Below are 13,960 nucleotides of genomic sequence, written 5' to 3' on the forward strand. Positions count from 1 at the left end.
GCTGGAATAGAGAGTGGACGCCATGTCACATTTGCAGAGCCCCTGATGTGCTTAAACAGTGGATACCCCCCAAAAGTGACTCCATTTTGGAAATTAGACCCCTCAGGAAACTTATCTAGAGGTGTGGTGAGCACCTTGAACCCACATGTGCTTCACAGAATTTTATAACATTGAGCTGTGAAAGTGAAAAAATAATTTTTTCCTGCAAAAATGTTGCTTCAGCCCCCAAATTTTTCATTTTCACAAAGGTAACAAGAGAACATGGACTGTACAATTTGTTGTGCAATTTCTCCTGAGTACATAGGTACCCCATATGTGGTGGAAAACTACTATTTGGGAACACAGCAGGGCTTGGAAGGGAGCGGCAATTAAATTCTGGAGTGCAATTTTGGCTGGAATAGATTGTGGATGCCATGGCACCTTTGAAGACCCCTTAAGATGCCAAAACAGCAGAAACCCCCACAAGTGACTGCATATTGGAATCTACACCTAGAATTTATCTATGGGTGTAGTGAGAATTTTTAACCCGCAGGCGATTCACTGAATTGTATAACATTGAGCTGAGTCATAGGAAAATGACCATTTTTTTTTCACTATAATGTTGTTTCAGCCACAAGTTTTCAATTTTCAAAGGGATAATAGGAGAAAATGAACAGTACAATTTGTAATACAATTTCGTCTGAGTATGCGGATACCAGATACGTGGTCAAAAACTACTTTTGAGGCACAGTGCAAAGCTCAGAATAGAAGGAGCACCATATTGGAATCCAGATTTTGCCGCAGTGGTTTGACAGGGACATGTCACATTGGCAGAGCCTCTCCGTAACTTGAGCCATTTTACAAACTACACCTCACAATTAATTCATCTAGGGGTGCAGTGAGCATGTTGACACCACATGTGCCTCACAGAAATTTATAACATTGGGCATTGAAGAAAGAATAATTACGGTACATTATTATTACCACTAATGTAGTTTCAGCGTCAAGTTTATAAATTTTTATAAGGGCTAAATGGAGAAATTGCACAACAAGGTTCATTTTTTCCTGGGTGCGCCAATACGGTACTTGTAATGGGAACTACTTTTCAGGCACAGTGGAAAGCTCAGAAAGGAAGGAGGGCCATATTGTAGTGCAGATTTTGCAATTATGTTTTGCGTGTACCATGACCCACTGGAAGAGCCCGAGGTGCCAGAACAGCAGAACCCCCATAAGTAACCCTATTTTACAAACTACACCTCTCAATGAATTCATCTAAAGGTGCAGTGATTATACGGACACCACGGGTGTCTCACAGAAATTTATACCATTTGGCAGTGAAGAAAAAATAATTACATTTTCACCACAAAAATTGTGAAAATCTGGGGCTAAAACAAAAAGGAAATGGGTAAAAATGGCACCAAAAATTTGTTACACAATTTCTGCTGAATGTGGCAATACCCCATATGTGGCTGTATAGTACTGCTTAACCACTCGGTGAGACTCGGGTGGGACGGAGAGCTATTTGACTATTTGAGAACAAATTATCGAAGAATACCTTGCAGACTTCATATACAGAGCCCCCAAGTGCTAGAAGAGCAGAATCCACCCTCAATTGAACCCATTTTGGAAGTGACACCCTCTGGGAATTTATCTACAGGTGTAGCAACGTCTTCTACTCCATGGGTGTTTTCCAGAAACAAGCAGTACTGGTTGTTGCAGAGTGAAAATTGCCAATCTGCCATTTTAGTGCCCGTACATTATTGTGCCCAGTACACTGTACCCAGCTTGTGCTTCTAGAGACATGGACTCCATAAATTAAGGGAGCTCTCATCGCTACAGTAATGCCAAACATGTTGACGCTAAATGTGGTTTAGGCACGCTGGGGCTCAGAAGGATTTGGAAGCGCAGAATACACTGGATTTCTTTTGGGAGGCGAGGAGCCATAGCGCTTTTCCAGAGCCTTTGTGCTACCAGTAATGTGGAAGATCCCTATATTTCCATTGACATATAATGGACCTGAGTGGGGACTTGCTTTTTTTTTGTGGATGGAGTTGAAGCTTTTGTTGGGAACATTTTACATAATATTTTGGATCACATTTATCTTGCACTCTACGCTGAGAACTTACATCGGTGTTTCCATCTAAATCTCCAAATGACGTGATTCAGATGAAACCCCTGAGGGATCCTTTCACTATAATGAGGCAGCAGAGTTACCCTGGCCTGTGTTCAGCAGTGTCCTTTTTAGATGTGCACAAAACTGTAGCAGACCGCGCTTTTAGGCATGCTTAAAAATACGGACACCTCCGGATCATAAGCTAGACGGCATCAACAGTGCCTCCATCTGCCTCATTACAGGGAATCTTCTGCTGGGGTTTCCATCTGAATCATGTATTTCAGAGATTTACATGGAAACCCCGTAGCGTACAGGATAAATGTGAGCCGAGTTTTACGATCTTTGAAAAGCAGAATAAACAAATCAACAGCAGATCAAGAATTGGTTTTATCTATTTTAATCACTTATACCGCATGGTGAACAGTGTAAAGACTACTTTATTCTTCAGTTCAGTACGATAACAGTGCTACCACATTTATTTTTTTTATGTTTTCACACTTTTTTATATACAATAGTTTGTGTGTAAAAGAATTGTTTTTGCATCGCTGTGTTCTGAGAGCTAAAGCTTTTTTATTTTTCCACTGATGGAGCTGAATGGCAGCTTCTTTTTTGCAGGACAAGATGACGTTTTCAGCTATACCATTTTTTTTCTATTTGACTTTTTGATCGCGTTTTATTCTACTTTTTGTTCAGCGGTATGATAAAAATGCTACGTTTTTTTGCCACTTTCTTTTTTTTTTTTTACAGTCTTCATTGAAGGGGTTAACTAGTGTGACAGTTTTATTGGTCTGGTTGTTCCGGTGATGACAAATGTGTACTATTTTATATACCTATTTATTGGTATAATATTTTTTTCAATATTTTTTTAATTTTGTGATATTTTTAAAAAATATTTTTGCAATTTTTTTCTTTTTTTTTTTTTTTTTTTTTTTTTTTTTACACTTTTTAACTTAGTCCCTTTATGGATTTCAACTTTCATTACTCTGATCGCTGGTATAATGCATTACAATGCACCAGCACCTCAATGCATTATACCTGTCGGTGGCTACACTGGCAGAAGCCTCTTAGACCATGATCCTGGCGTGGTCTTAACAGGCCACCATAGCTGACAGACCCGGAGGTCGTCATAACTACCTTGGGTTGACATGACAACGATCGGGCCCTCGCGATGACGCTGATCGAAAAAGAGAGGGAGCCATCTCACACTCCTAGTCTCCCAAATGCTGCGATCGATATTGATCGCAGCATATGGGGGGTTAAACAACCGAGGCTCAGCTATCATGTAAGCCGAGCTCTATGTGGCGATTGCGCGGGCACAGCTCCTATGCCAAGCACGATCGCCATGACGTACCTATATGTCAAGAACCCCTACCCGACCATGAGTTATAGGTACATCAAAGGTCATGAAGGAGTTAAAGGGAACCTGTCACAAAGAAAATGCAGTACAATCTGCAGGCACCATGTTCTAGAGCAGAGGGAGTGGAATAGATGCATAGTTTTGTGAGGGAGAATTCAGTATAACTTATGTTTTATTCATTTAATCCTCTGCTCTTTCTGGGATTTTTGGTCCAGTAGGAGGTCCCATCTATGATTGATATCTATTTCTCTGCGCTCACTTATATAAAGAAAGCTGCCAGTCACTGATAGGACCACCCACTGGACAGAAATCCCAGGAAGAGCACAGGGCTAAATAATGAAAAACACAGGTTATTCTGTGTTTTCTCACAAAACTATGTATCAACCTGCTCAGCTCCCCTTGCTCTAACATGCCACCTGCAGACTAGACTGCATTTTCATGTTGACATGTTCTCTTTCTTTAAGTGTTTTTAGACATTTTGGTCAGAAGTTTTTGATGTACAATTATAAGGATTTCATAGGTTTTAAAAGTTATATTGACAAATAAATCAAGTTTATGCAAAGACTGAATATGTGCAGTTGAACCTCATTTTACAAGACTTCTGCACTTTGCCCTGACTGCTGGGATTATCAGCTTCTGGGCCAAATCCTGACGGATAGCAACCCATTCTTGTCTAATCAGTGCATGGAGTTTATAACAATTTCTTTGTCTTTCTTTTCACACTAACTTCTTGAGGATTCACCACAGGTTATCAATGAAATTGAGATCTGGAGAGTTTCCTGGCCATGGGCCAAAGATTTCCATGCTTTTTTTCACTGAGCCACTTAGTTATTACTTTTGCCTTGTGACATGGCCGCCATCATCCTAGAAAAAGCATTGTTCGTCACCAAATTACTCTAGGATTGTTGGGACAGGCTGTGCTTGGAGGGTGTTCAGATCCCATTCTTTATTCAGGGTAATGTTCTTAGGCAAAATTGTGAGAGAGCCCACTTCTTTGGATGGAAATCCCCCCACACATGAATGGTTTCAGGAAGCTTTGCCATTGGCATGACACAGGACTCATGGTAATGCTCACTTTTTCTTCTCCTTATCAGAGAAATTAACTTTACCTCAGTCCTCTGGAGTCCAATCCCTGTACTTTCTGCAGAATTTCAGTTTGTCCTTCTTGATTTTCTTGGTGAGAAGTGGTTTCTTAGCGCCCCTTCCTGACATTAGGTTAGCCTCTAAAAGCCTTCACCTCACAGTTCGTGCAGATGCACCAACACCTTTCTGTTGCCATATTTGAGCAAGCTCTGCACTGGTGCTGAACCGATCCCGTAGCGGAATCCTCTTTAGGAGATGGTCCTGGTACTTGCTGAACTCTCTTGGGCACCATGAAACATTCTTCACAACAATTGAAACTCTTTCCTTGAATGGAATGGAGTTCATTATCATGGCAGGGAATGACTCTGCAATTCATCTCATCACTCTTCAGAACAATCTAGAGTAAATGCAAACTGCCACAAAAAAAAAATGAAGTAGCAAACTTTATGAAAACCAGAATGCGTCAGTGTCAAAACTTTAGTCCACAACCGCACAATGCTAATTAAAATAAATAAATAGACTTTTGAATCTCAAATCGGGTGAAATAAGTATTGAACAAGTCACCAATTTTTTTAAGTAAATACACCTGGTATCATTTCTTATCATTACACATAATTTATGGAAATCTATGGTGATTTCTTTGCCTGTGTGGATTGGATGGGTTGTTACCATCTGTAGAGAATTTCATGTCAATAGCATCTTTACAAATAGATTTACTTAGAAAATTGGTGACGTGTTCAATACTTATTTCACTCACTGCATATAATATAATGAATATGTAGTCTAAAGGGGATTGGTTACCAGATTTCACAATAAAAACTGCACATGTTTTTACATACCTAGTTTTCTTAGACTTGAGGCTGGTGTATTTACTTCCATAAAATCTACATCGGGAGCCCTGAAAACTGCCTCCTACCTGACAGCATACTTGGCTCCTCTTTAGATGAGCTGCCTTGGTGCTTTGTGCCGAAATTTACCCGGTTTATCCAGTGAGCCAGGAATTGTAGCAAGGAAGAAGACTGTTTGCTGGGCTCCCATCTAGCAGTCAAGGAATACATATACAGCTTTTGGACCAGGGTCCTGCAATTTGATTTGCATTATATTATATTATATATGTTATATATAAGTACATATATATACAAATCAAATTGAATGTATGACTTCTCATTCACAACATGCAGCCTCACAGACACAATGTGGGTAACACTGCAGCTGCATCTCCCACCTTCCTTTCTTCTATTTACTAAATGACTCTAGAAATACATTTATGACCAAGTTGCATTTACACTGCGCAATTATTGAAAACAAGCGTGGAACGCTCTATTCCCCAACAACTGAGCAGTGTAAACAGGTTTCCAGTCAAGTGACGAAAGAGAAAAATCCTTGTTCATGAGCTTTTGGTTTTCAGAAAAGATCAACGTTATCGGCAGCACATTGACCTGTATAAACAGGACCTGTGCTGCTAAGAATAATGGCAGTATACGCAGAGAATGATCCATTACTGATTATTTTGTGCGCATAGTAAATGCGGGTGGTGGTCTAAACAGGATATTACACAACCTCCTAACCATAAACTAGTATCTGATCGGCGAAGGTGCCACAAGTCGGTGGTGTAAACCAGGGTTCCCCAACTGCAGTCCTCAAGACCCACCAACAGACCATGTTTTCAGGATTTCCTTAGTATTACATCACCTGCACAGGCAATAATTCCATCACCTGTGTAATAGTAAGGAAATCCTGAAAACATGACCTGCTGGTGGGCTTTGAGGACTGGAGTTGGGGAACCTTGGTGTAAACCAACTATAAGGAGGTTTCTAAGTCATTACTGAGAGCCTGCATACTGTGATACTGGAAAGATAGGCTCCTACAAAGAAAGAATTCTATGTATGTACATTTACTATGCAGTTCTGAAAAAAAACTAGTTTATTTTAAAGGAATTATCCAAATATAGCTCACATTTCAAACACATCAGAAATGTAAAAAAAATCCAGGAACTGGGAACCAAGTGATAAACTGGTCTGGTTTCTGACAAGAGTCTCTCTTTTTAATGCAGATGTTTCAGAACAGAGACCTGAACACTGACATGGGGCCAGTAGAGGCCCCATAAAGCAAAAGTAGAAAGGATGGGTGGTGGGCACAGGATAAAAAAAAAAGAAAAAAGAAGGAGGGTGGGGAGGTTACATTTTGGACAACAACTGCACACTTTTTTTAACATGTACTTTTTCCCTTACAAAGTTCTAAAACTGGAAGACATTGCTCAATGCCCTCTCATCTACACAATTTTCCAGTGCCAATATCTAGACTGCTGAGTTTACAGCAGGGATTATCTGTGGATGTTCATAAACTCATGTCCAGACATTTGCAGCTGTTTATTATATTTGTTTGAGAACTGATAAGCATTCAGGATCACAATGTCCTATACTGCAAGACATGTTCCCCTGCCAGAGAATATTTTATATGTAGACTGTAGTTGCCCTTTACAGGACGTGCATTACGCATTTGAAGAGAATGGTATGTACAATAAAACATTCACATAAAGTCACCAAAAGAAACAAAGTTTCAAAACTTTTCACCAAAATAAAACTGTACATAAAAATAAAACTCAAACCGCTGACACCTTATGACACTTTTCTTTCCCTTTTCAACTAGGCTAAATGACGAGTGGGTGCATATCTCTTCACAGGAAGCTAGGGTAGAAAAGGGATACAAATACAAAGAAATAGTCGGCACAATTGAAAAAAGCCTGTGAGGGACTGAAACGTCTTGTTGTAGTTTTCTTACATGTGGAATAAATGAACTGATTGAATACATGTGAGTGCCGGGATTTCTTCATTTTAGGGTAGAAAAGTGAAGCTTTTTCCTTTCTCAACCCTGCAATTAGCAGTTTGGGTTGAAGTAAAAATAAAGAGGTTGCCCACTACTTGAACATTGATGACCTATCCTAAAGATAGGTCATCAATGTCTGATCGGTCGGGGTGCGACACCCAGCACCCCCGCCGATCAGCTGACACCGGCAGTGGCCACGTCCGCAGGCTAGAAATGCTCACTTGCGGATCTGCTCCATCTTCTGGTAGTGGCCGAGGCTGGGTATTCAAATCAATAGGAGGCGGATGTGCAGTACCTTGCTGCAGCCACTAACAGAAGATGGAGCAGCTCTGCAAGTGAGTATTTCCGGTTGACAACCGCCGTCTACAGCGATAACAGATTATCGGCGGGAGACTCCGACTGATCAGACATTAATGACAAATCCTGTGGATAGGTCATCAATGCTCAAGTAGTGGACAACATCTTTAAAAGGATTCCTGTCACCAGGTTTGCCCCATATGAGATACAGCCACCACCTTCCAGCCCTCATGTACAGCATTCTAATATGCTGTGTATATGCCCCCGATCTGACCTGCAACAAAAGAAAAACACCTTTTATTATACTCACCTACTGGGTGGTCTGGTCCTATGAGTGTCGCTGGTCCTGGTCCGACGGCTCCCTTCTTCTTTCGATGCCGTCCTCCTTCTGTGCTTCGCGTGGATGACGCGTCCCTACGTCATCCGGACAGGGTCCCTGGCTCCTGCGCAGACGTAATTTTGTGCCTTTTTGAGGGCAGAGAAAAGTACTGCAGTGCGCATGCACCAGGGAAAGGTCAAAGATCCAATGTTTATGGGGAGGGAGGGCTTTATTTTTGGTTTCCATGTCGCTCATTTGCTGCTAATTTTATTTCTTTTTTTGAGGGATCCCCACCGAACAGTACAATGTAAGTGAATGGAGTTTAACAAGCCCCACTCACGTACAGAGTGAAAATCCGCAGGAAATTCTAGATATGAGGTTGTAGAACTGGTGTGGATTTTAGTCCTTGCAATGCAATTTTAGAAATCTACAGTAAAATAAACAAAAACATACATATAACATGCATTTCGTAGGGAATTTTAATCTGGATTCTAAACAAGATTAGCGTCATTTGGGAACCTGCTGTCTAAAGGACCAAATATTTTCATAGCGCAAACTAAACTATGGAAAACTATCTTCATCCTGCAGTTTTCTTCTGTGAAAAGAAGAGGAATACAAGCAGTACATTGCTCTTTACAAATATTTTATCATGATGGATGACACTGACCTGGATCCTCTGGAGAGCGGCATTAAATTGTAGAAATAATACACCAATGACAGAATGAGTTCACATACAACATCTGCCTCCTAGAAACCAAAGATGAGAAGCATTCCAAGCATCAGTCATGTCTTTCCGAGAGCAAGGTTAAAAGCTTCATAGATAATACATTATTGGTGTGCGGTTTCACAGAAATGCAGATTATTTCCCTGTGTAGGCCAGCTTATCTTCTGATAGACTCAATAACTGCGGTGACATTTGCGGTGCATTATGACAAAACCATGAATAGTTTTTTTTTTAAATTCAATACAAGATGGACTTGTTTCATTTCTGCATTGATAAAGATTTCAAAATACACAATGAAATTAGATATGTAGAAAGCTACAATGAATGCAGATCTATAAATATGACCATACCTTCCAGTCACCTTGAGAATACAGACAGTTACAGTATATTGCAAAATTCTGTAATAACAGAGTCATTGACACAGACTAATTTAGATCAATTTGGCATAAAGAAAAAGTTTGACATTTTTGTACAACACGTAGTTGCACAAAATGTTGTATTTTTAGGTCAACGTGAGCACTTTTTGAAGCCTGGGAGAAATTTCATGCAAGGAGAAATGGCCCAGCACTGCTCTACAGATTCACTACAATTTACACCAGAATGAGGCATAAATTATAGCAGAACTATTCCAGCTTGTATTTAGAGTACATCTCTTATTATGATGCACGATTGGCCTTAAAGAATCGCCAAGTAAGAGGTGACTCTTACTTCAAAGGACAAATGATCAAAACCGGTGTACAAAATGCAAGTCTTGAGGAATTTCCATCCAAGTGGTTCAAGTGTGCTTGTGTAAAAGGTTAAAAAGGAGTAGTCACAAAGTCACAATTCATATTAAGCTGTAATTTTACTAATACATTGACAACTGGGCATTTCTAGTTGGGATGTGTTGAGGTAGACTCTCTGTAATCAGTTCCAGACTTTGTACGAATAATACTATATGCAAAAATAAAGGAAAGAAAGATAGGCGCTCCCCAGCGAAATACCCTTAGGTCAAAAGAGAGAGAGAGAGAGGAGAAGACATATAGGTCTGTGCTGATCTTGTGAGCTACGCGAAAAAGCAGATCACAATTCTGGATTTGCTGGCTGTTGCCTGCCTCTGTATCCGGATCTGTGGGTATAGCAGATGAATAGTAGAATAATGAGGTTCCATCAAGTGCCATCAGCTGGTTGTGCTTTTTACTTGATGAAAACCTGGGTTCAGTGTTGAAAATGAGTTTGTTTTAGAACTTTTATTACCATATATTTTATTGGATGCTTTTTGTAACTAATAAATAAGCTAATTTGAGAAAAGAATCAAGTTCTAAGCATTCTGATAATCGCAAATGACAGCACCTGATAGAACATCATTCTTCTACTCTTGGAACTCATCAGACTTTGTAAAGACACACCGTCTTGATAAGAGAGGTGTTAAAGGAGTTGTTCACTACTTGGACAACCCCTTGTTAAATAAAAATGAGACACTTATCTCCCGTACCTACGCCGAATCTGCTGGGGCTCGCATGACATTGTTTCGTGTCGGGAGACCTGGCGTCAACATTGCCAGAAAGCCGCTGGTACAGGATTATAGGTCATTTTTATTTTGTAAAGGGGACTACTTTAATTAAAAAGGAGTTGTTTAGGTAGCTAGTGGATCACCTCTTCAATACACAGTTGTCCTTTTATTATACATTTCTAGTATGATTAACATTGTGCCATTACTCTGTTTTCCTCCGAGAAATGTATTAAAAATTAGGAAGTTGGTATTACTACACAGTCCGACACTATCCAATCAAGGCCAACATGGCCACTGTGCAGATGGAAATTAAAAAATAAAAACTTAGGGTTTCTCAGTATAAAAATAAATAAATAGGAGTGCTAATGTCCCAATTTATTTTACTCCTGTCTACTAACACTGCCATTCTGAAAGAAGATTTTTCTTAGCGGTCTCTCTGGTGGCATCCTGTAGCTGGCATCCTATTACTCTATTCACACATATATAATTGTTGTGACTCTTCAAGGTTAGAGTTTTCACCATCGCTTAATTTTGCATCCTACCATCAATGATATAATGTATTATGTGCTACCCTTTGCTTCTTTTCCCTCCCCTGTCACTTTGCAGGGACATACCCCTTTTGTAAGTGGTATTGTTAACATCCAGTTGTCGCTTAGGTCATGCATTTCTAAGAAATGGAACGCTACCGTACAGAGATACAAGATGCGTAATTTACTGAAATCAACATGTGTTGGCTTAGATTATTTTACAAAACACAACACACAAAAAAAAAAAAACACAAAAATTCCACTCACTCCTAATTCTGTAGAAAGCACCAGCACTTTTCCTTTTGCTGTAAGCTCCTTATAGAGAGACTCAATCTCTGCATGGTACAGTTGTGTTCTTTCCTCTGTTGTCTGTGTCTCCACGGAGAACAAAATGTTACCAATTCTGAAAGAGAATGTGCAAAACATCACAAACGAATATTATTGATGAGAAAACTTTAAAAAAAACTGTAGAAGATTATGAAAGGGGTTATCCATAATAAGCTATTATTATATTTGCAGGGCTCCAGCTATCAGCACCCTCAAGATCAGATGTTTGAAGGGGCCGTGGAGAAAACGGATATCAAACACAGCTGCAATTAAACTGTAGCATAAGCAGACGGGACAAGTGAGACCTGTGACTGAGCTTCAAAAGGAGGACTAACATGGCAATTATGGGAGGAACCCATCTGTTTTCCACAATTTTCTTGCACGTAAAGATGACGTAATTTCAGTACTGCTGTCAAGTGACATTTAAATGGTTAAACTGAAGCAATCTGAGCAAGCTCCAGTTGCTCCACTTACAGGCAGATGCCAGATATTTAACAAAGCCCCCATAGCTCCTGAGCTCACTTCAAACAACCCTTAGGTGACCTGTGACAAAAATGTACATCACAGGTCGTTAAGCAGTTAATACAGGTTTTATGATATTTTCTCATTTAAAAAATGAGATCAAACTAGGAAAAAGGTCAGACTATTCTGTAAAACATACTTACCAAAATATTTTCTGTGCTGCTTATTGAGCTGCATAGTTTGAGGCTACATGGGTCCTGTGAGTCCTGTTTCCATTCATTCTACCTACAGACACAGACATGGCCACATGGGGGATGGGAAGTGGATGCAGTAATTAAAGTGAACCTGAGGGCTGGATACATGCTGCCTGATCCACGGGTAGCATGCATCAGAGACTGGCTGTAGGATCTCAGCCAGGTATGTTTGACAGTGAAGTGCTGCAGCATTTCAGAGAAACATATACTTTAATAGCCACTGCAGAACAAGCCGTACGGAAGACTAATTGGACGGGTGGGTCCCTGGTGGCATCTTCCTGCCTGCTGCCCGGGAGTGAAAGTTCTTTCCCTATACACACATATACAGGGAGGAACCTGTCACTCCAGGGGGCAGGCAGGGAGAAGTCAAGCTGAAATTATACAGCCAGTCACTGATACGTGCAGCCTGGGGATTGGGCAGAATGTATCAGCTGTGACGTTCTCTTGAATTTATGCCAGGATCATGTGGCAAGTTTCTTTTCTAAAATCCAATTCTGAAACGAGCAGCAGTTCTTCTGGACAGACTTTTTTCTATCCACATCTTTTGAGGTACAGTTAGCCATTACCACTAGGACAGTCAATTGACTTAAAGAGGTTGTCCACTACTTTTACACTGATGGCCTATCCTTAGGATAGGCCATTAATGTCTGATCGGCTGGGGTTTGACACCAGGCACCCTCGCCAATCAACTGTCATCAGAGCCGGCGGCAGCAGCCACCGTCCGGAAGTACTTACTTGCTGAGCTTGGCGGTCTACTTGTAGTGACCACCGCAGGGTACTGCACATCCGCCTCCTATTGATTTAAATCAAGGTTAGGCCATTAATGTAAAAGTAGTGGACAACTTCTTTAAAGATTTTGTGTGTTCTAAAAATTAAACCATTACAAATATCCTCCAAACTGGATGATCTACATTTTATTTAAAGGGTTATTCCCAAATTAGTAATATGGGCCCCTTTTCTGGCAGTCCCAGAATGGCGGAGGTGAAACTTGCACACCTCGGCTACATTTAAAACTAGAGATCTGTTCCTATGGCCACTGGGGGTCTCAGCAGTCAAACCCCAAGTGATCAATAAGTTATCACCTATCCTATGGGACGACTTCCACATATCATTGGTTTCCTTGCTGTACCGCTGGTTAGACGCTTCACAATTTAACATGCAGGTTCTCACAAACTACTTCACAATAATTCAATACAAACTATTCCCAGCAATAGACTAATGTTATCAAAAACAATGGTAACCCCCAGTCGCTTGCTAGCTTATTACAGGAAATAGGGAAAAATAACCTCAAGCCAAACCGCTATGTGAAACACAAATAATAATAAGGCTCTGAAATACTGAGGTCAACTATAATTTGTATGAATGCAATATGTGCATTGCTGAAGTGTCTGCAGCCTTTTCTCTTCAGCGGCTATCCTTTTCTTAATAGGTCTTCTCTCCTGGCATGTCTGTTTTAGCAGATGCATGTATTCACCTTGAAATAGCAATTCTCAAACATCTTTTCAAAGAACTCTAAATTGTGCCATTCCTCTCGAAATGAATGAATAAATTGACAACAAGGTGTTTCTATTCACTTAGGTGGAGGGCTAAGTCTTGACTGGTCATCACTGACTGGACATTACCAGACTGTCTGGCCCCCAGCCATTGCCATCTGTTTATCAATTTTTTTCACAAATTTCTAGGAAGAACAACAAAAAAAAAAGAGTCCCAATCAGAAATTCCCAAGAATTATTTAAAAAAAAAAAAAAAAGAAAAAAAAAGAAGAATCTACTAAAAACAGACATGCTGGCAGAGCAGACAGGACGCCTTTATAAAGGCGTTATCCAGGACTATAATTTTTCTAATATTACAATGTGTTAAGAACTAACAGGCAGGTAGTTGCTAGCTAGCCTGCCTGTTGTGCCCGGCGCCGATCTCTGACACAGACCACTCCTGCTGGCGATTCAGCAGCTTCCACTGTGGTCATGTCGACAGAGCAGTTGCTCAGCTCAGTTGATGGGGCGTGACTGTTGATGTCATGCTGATTGACAGCTGGCTCCCTGCTGCCTAACTGCAGGAAGCCAGCTGTCAATCAGCATGATGCTGGCAGTCACGCCTCTTCAACAGAGCAGCCCAGAAGAAGAGCAGCTCTGTTGACGTGAAGCAGATGAACCGCCAGAATGAGCGATCGGTGATCAGACTAGGCAGGTAGTTAGCAACC

The 13,960-nt window shown here is 40.6% G+C and overlaps 1 protein-coding gene across 1 annotated transcript in view; it reads right to left on the minus strand.

Annotated features, from left to right (window-relative positions):
* TTC13 (tetratricopeptide repeat domain 13) overlaps positions 1-13,960 on the minus strand; it is a 119,605-nt gene that overhangs the window by 11,275 nt on the left and 94,370 nt on the right. Inside the window, exons 19-20 of the mRNA XM_073672661.1 lie at positions 10,985-11,120; positions 8,642-8,721 (exon numbers count right to left, since the gene is read on the minus strand). Coding sequence (XP_073528762.1) covers positions 8,642-8,721; positions 10,985-11,120 — 216 coding nt within the window. The remainder of the gene's footprint in view (positions 1-8,641; positions 8,722-10,984; positions 11,121-13,960) is intronic.

The sequence above is a fragment of the Phyllobates terribilis genome, unplaced genomic scaffold, assembly GCF_046119375.1.
Source record: "Phyllobates terribilis strain yellow unplaced genomic scaffold, ASM4611937v1 Scaffold_3__8_contigs__length_932513732, whole genome shotgun sequence".
In the NCBI taxonomy this organism is placed as follows: Eukaryota; Metazoa; Chordata; class Amphibia; order Anura; family Dendrobatidae; genus Phyllobates; species Phyllobates terribilis.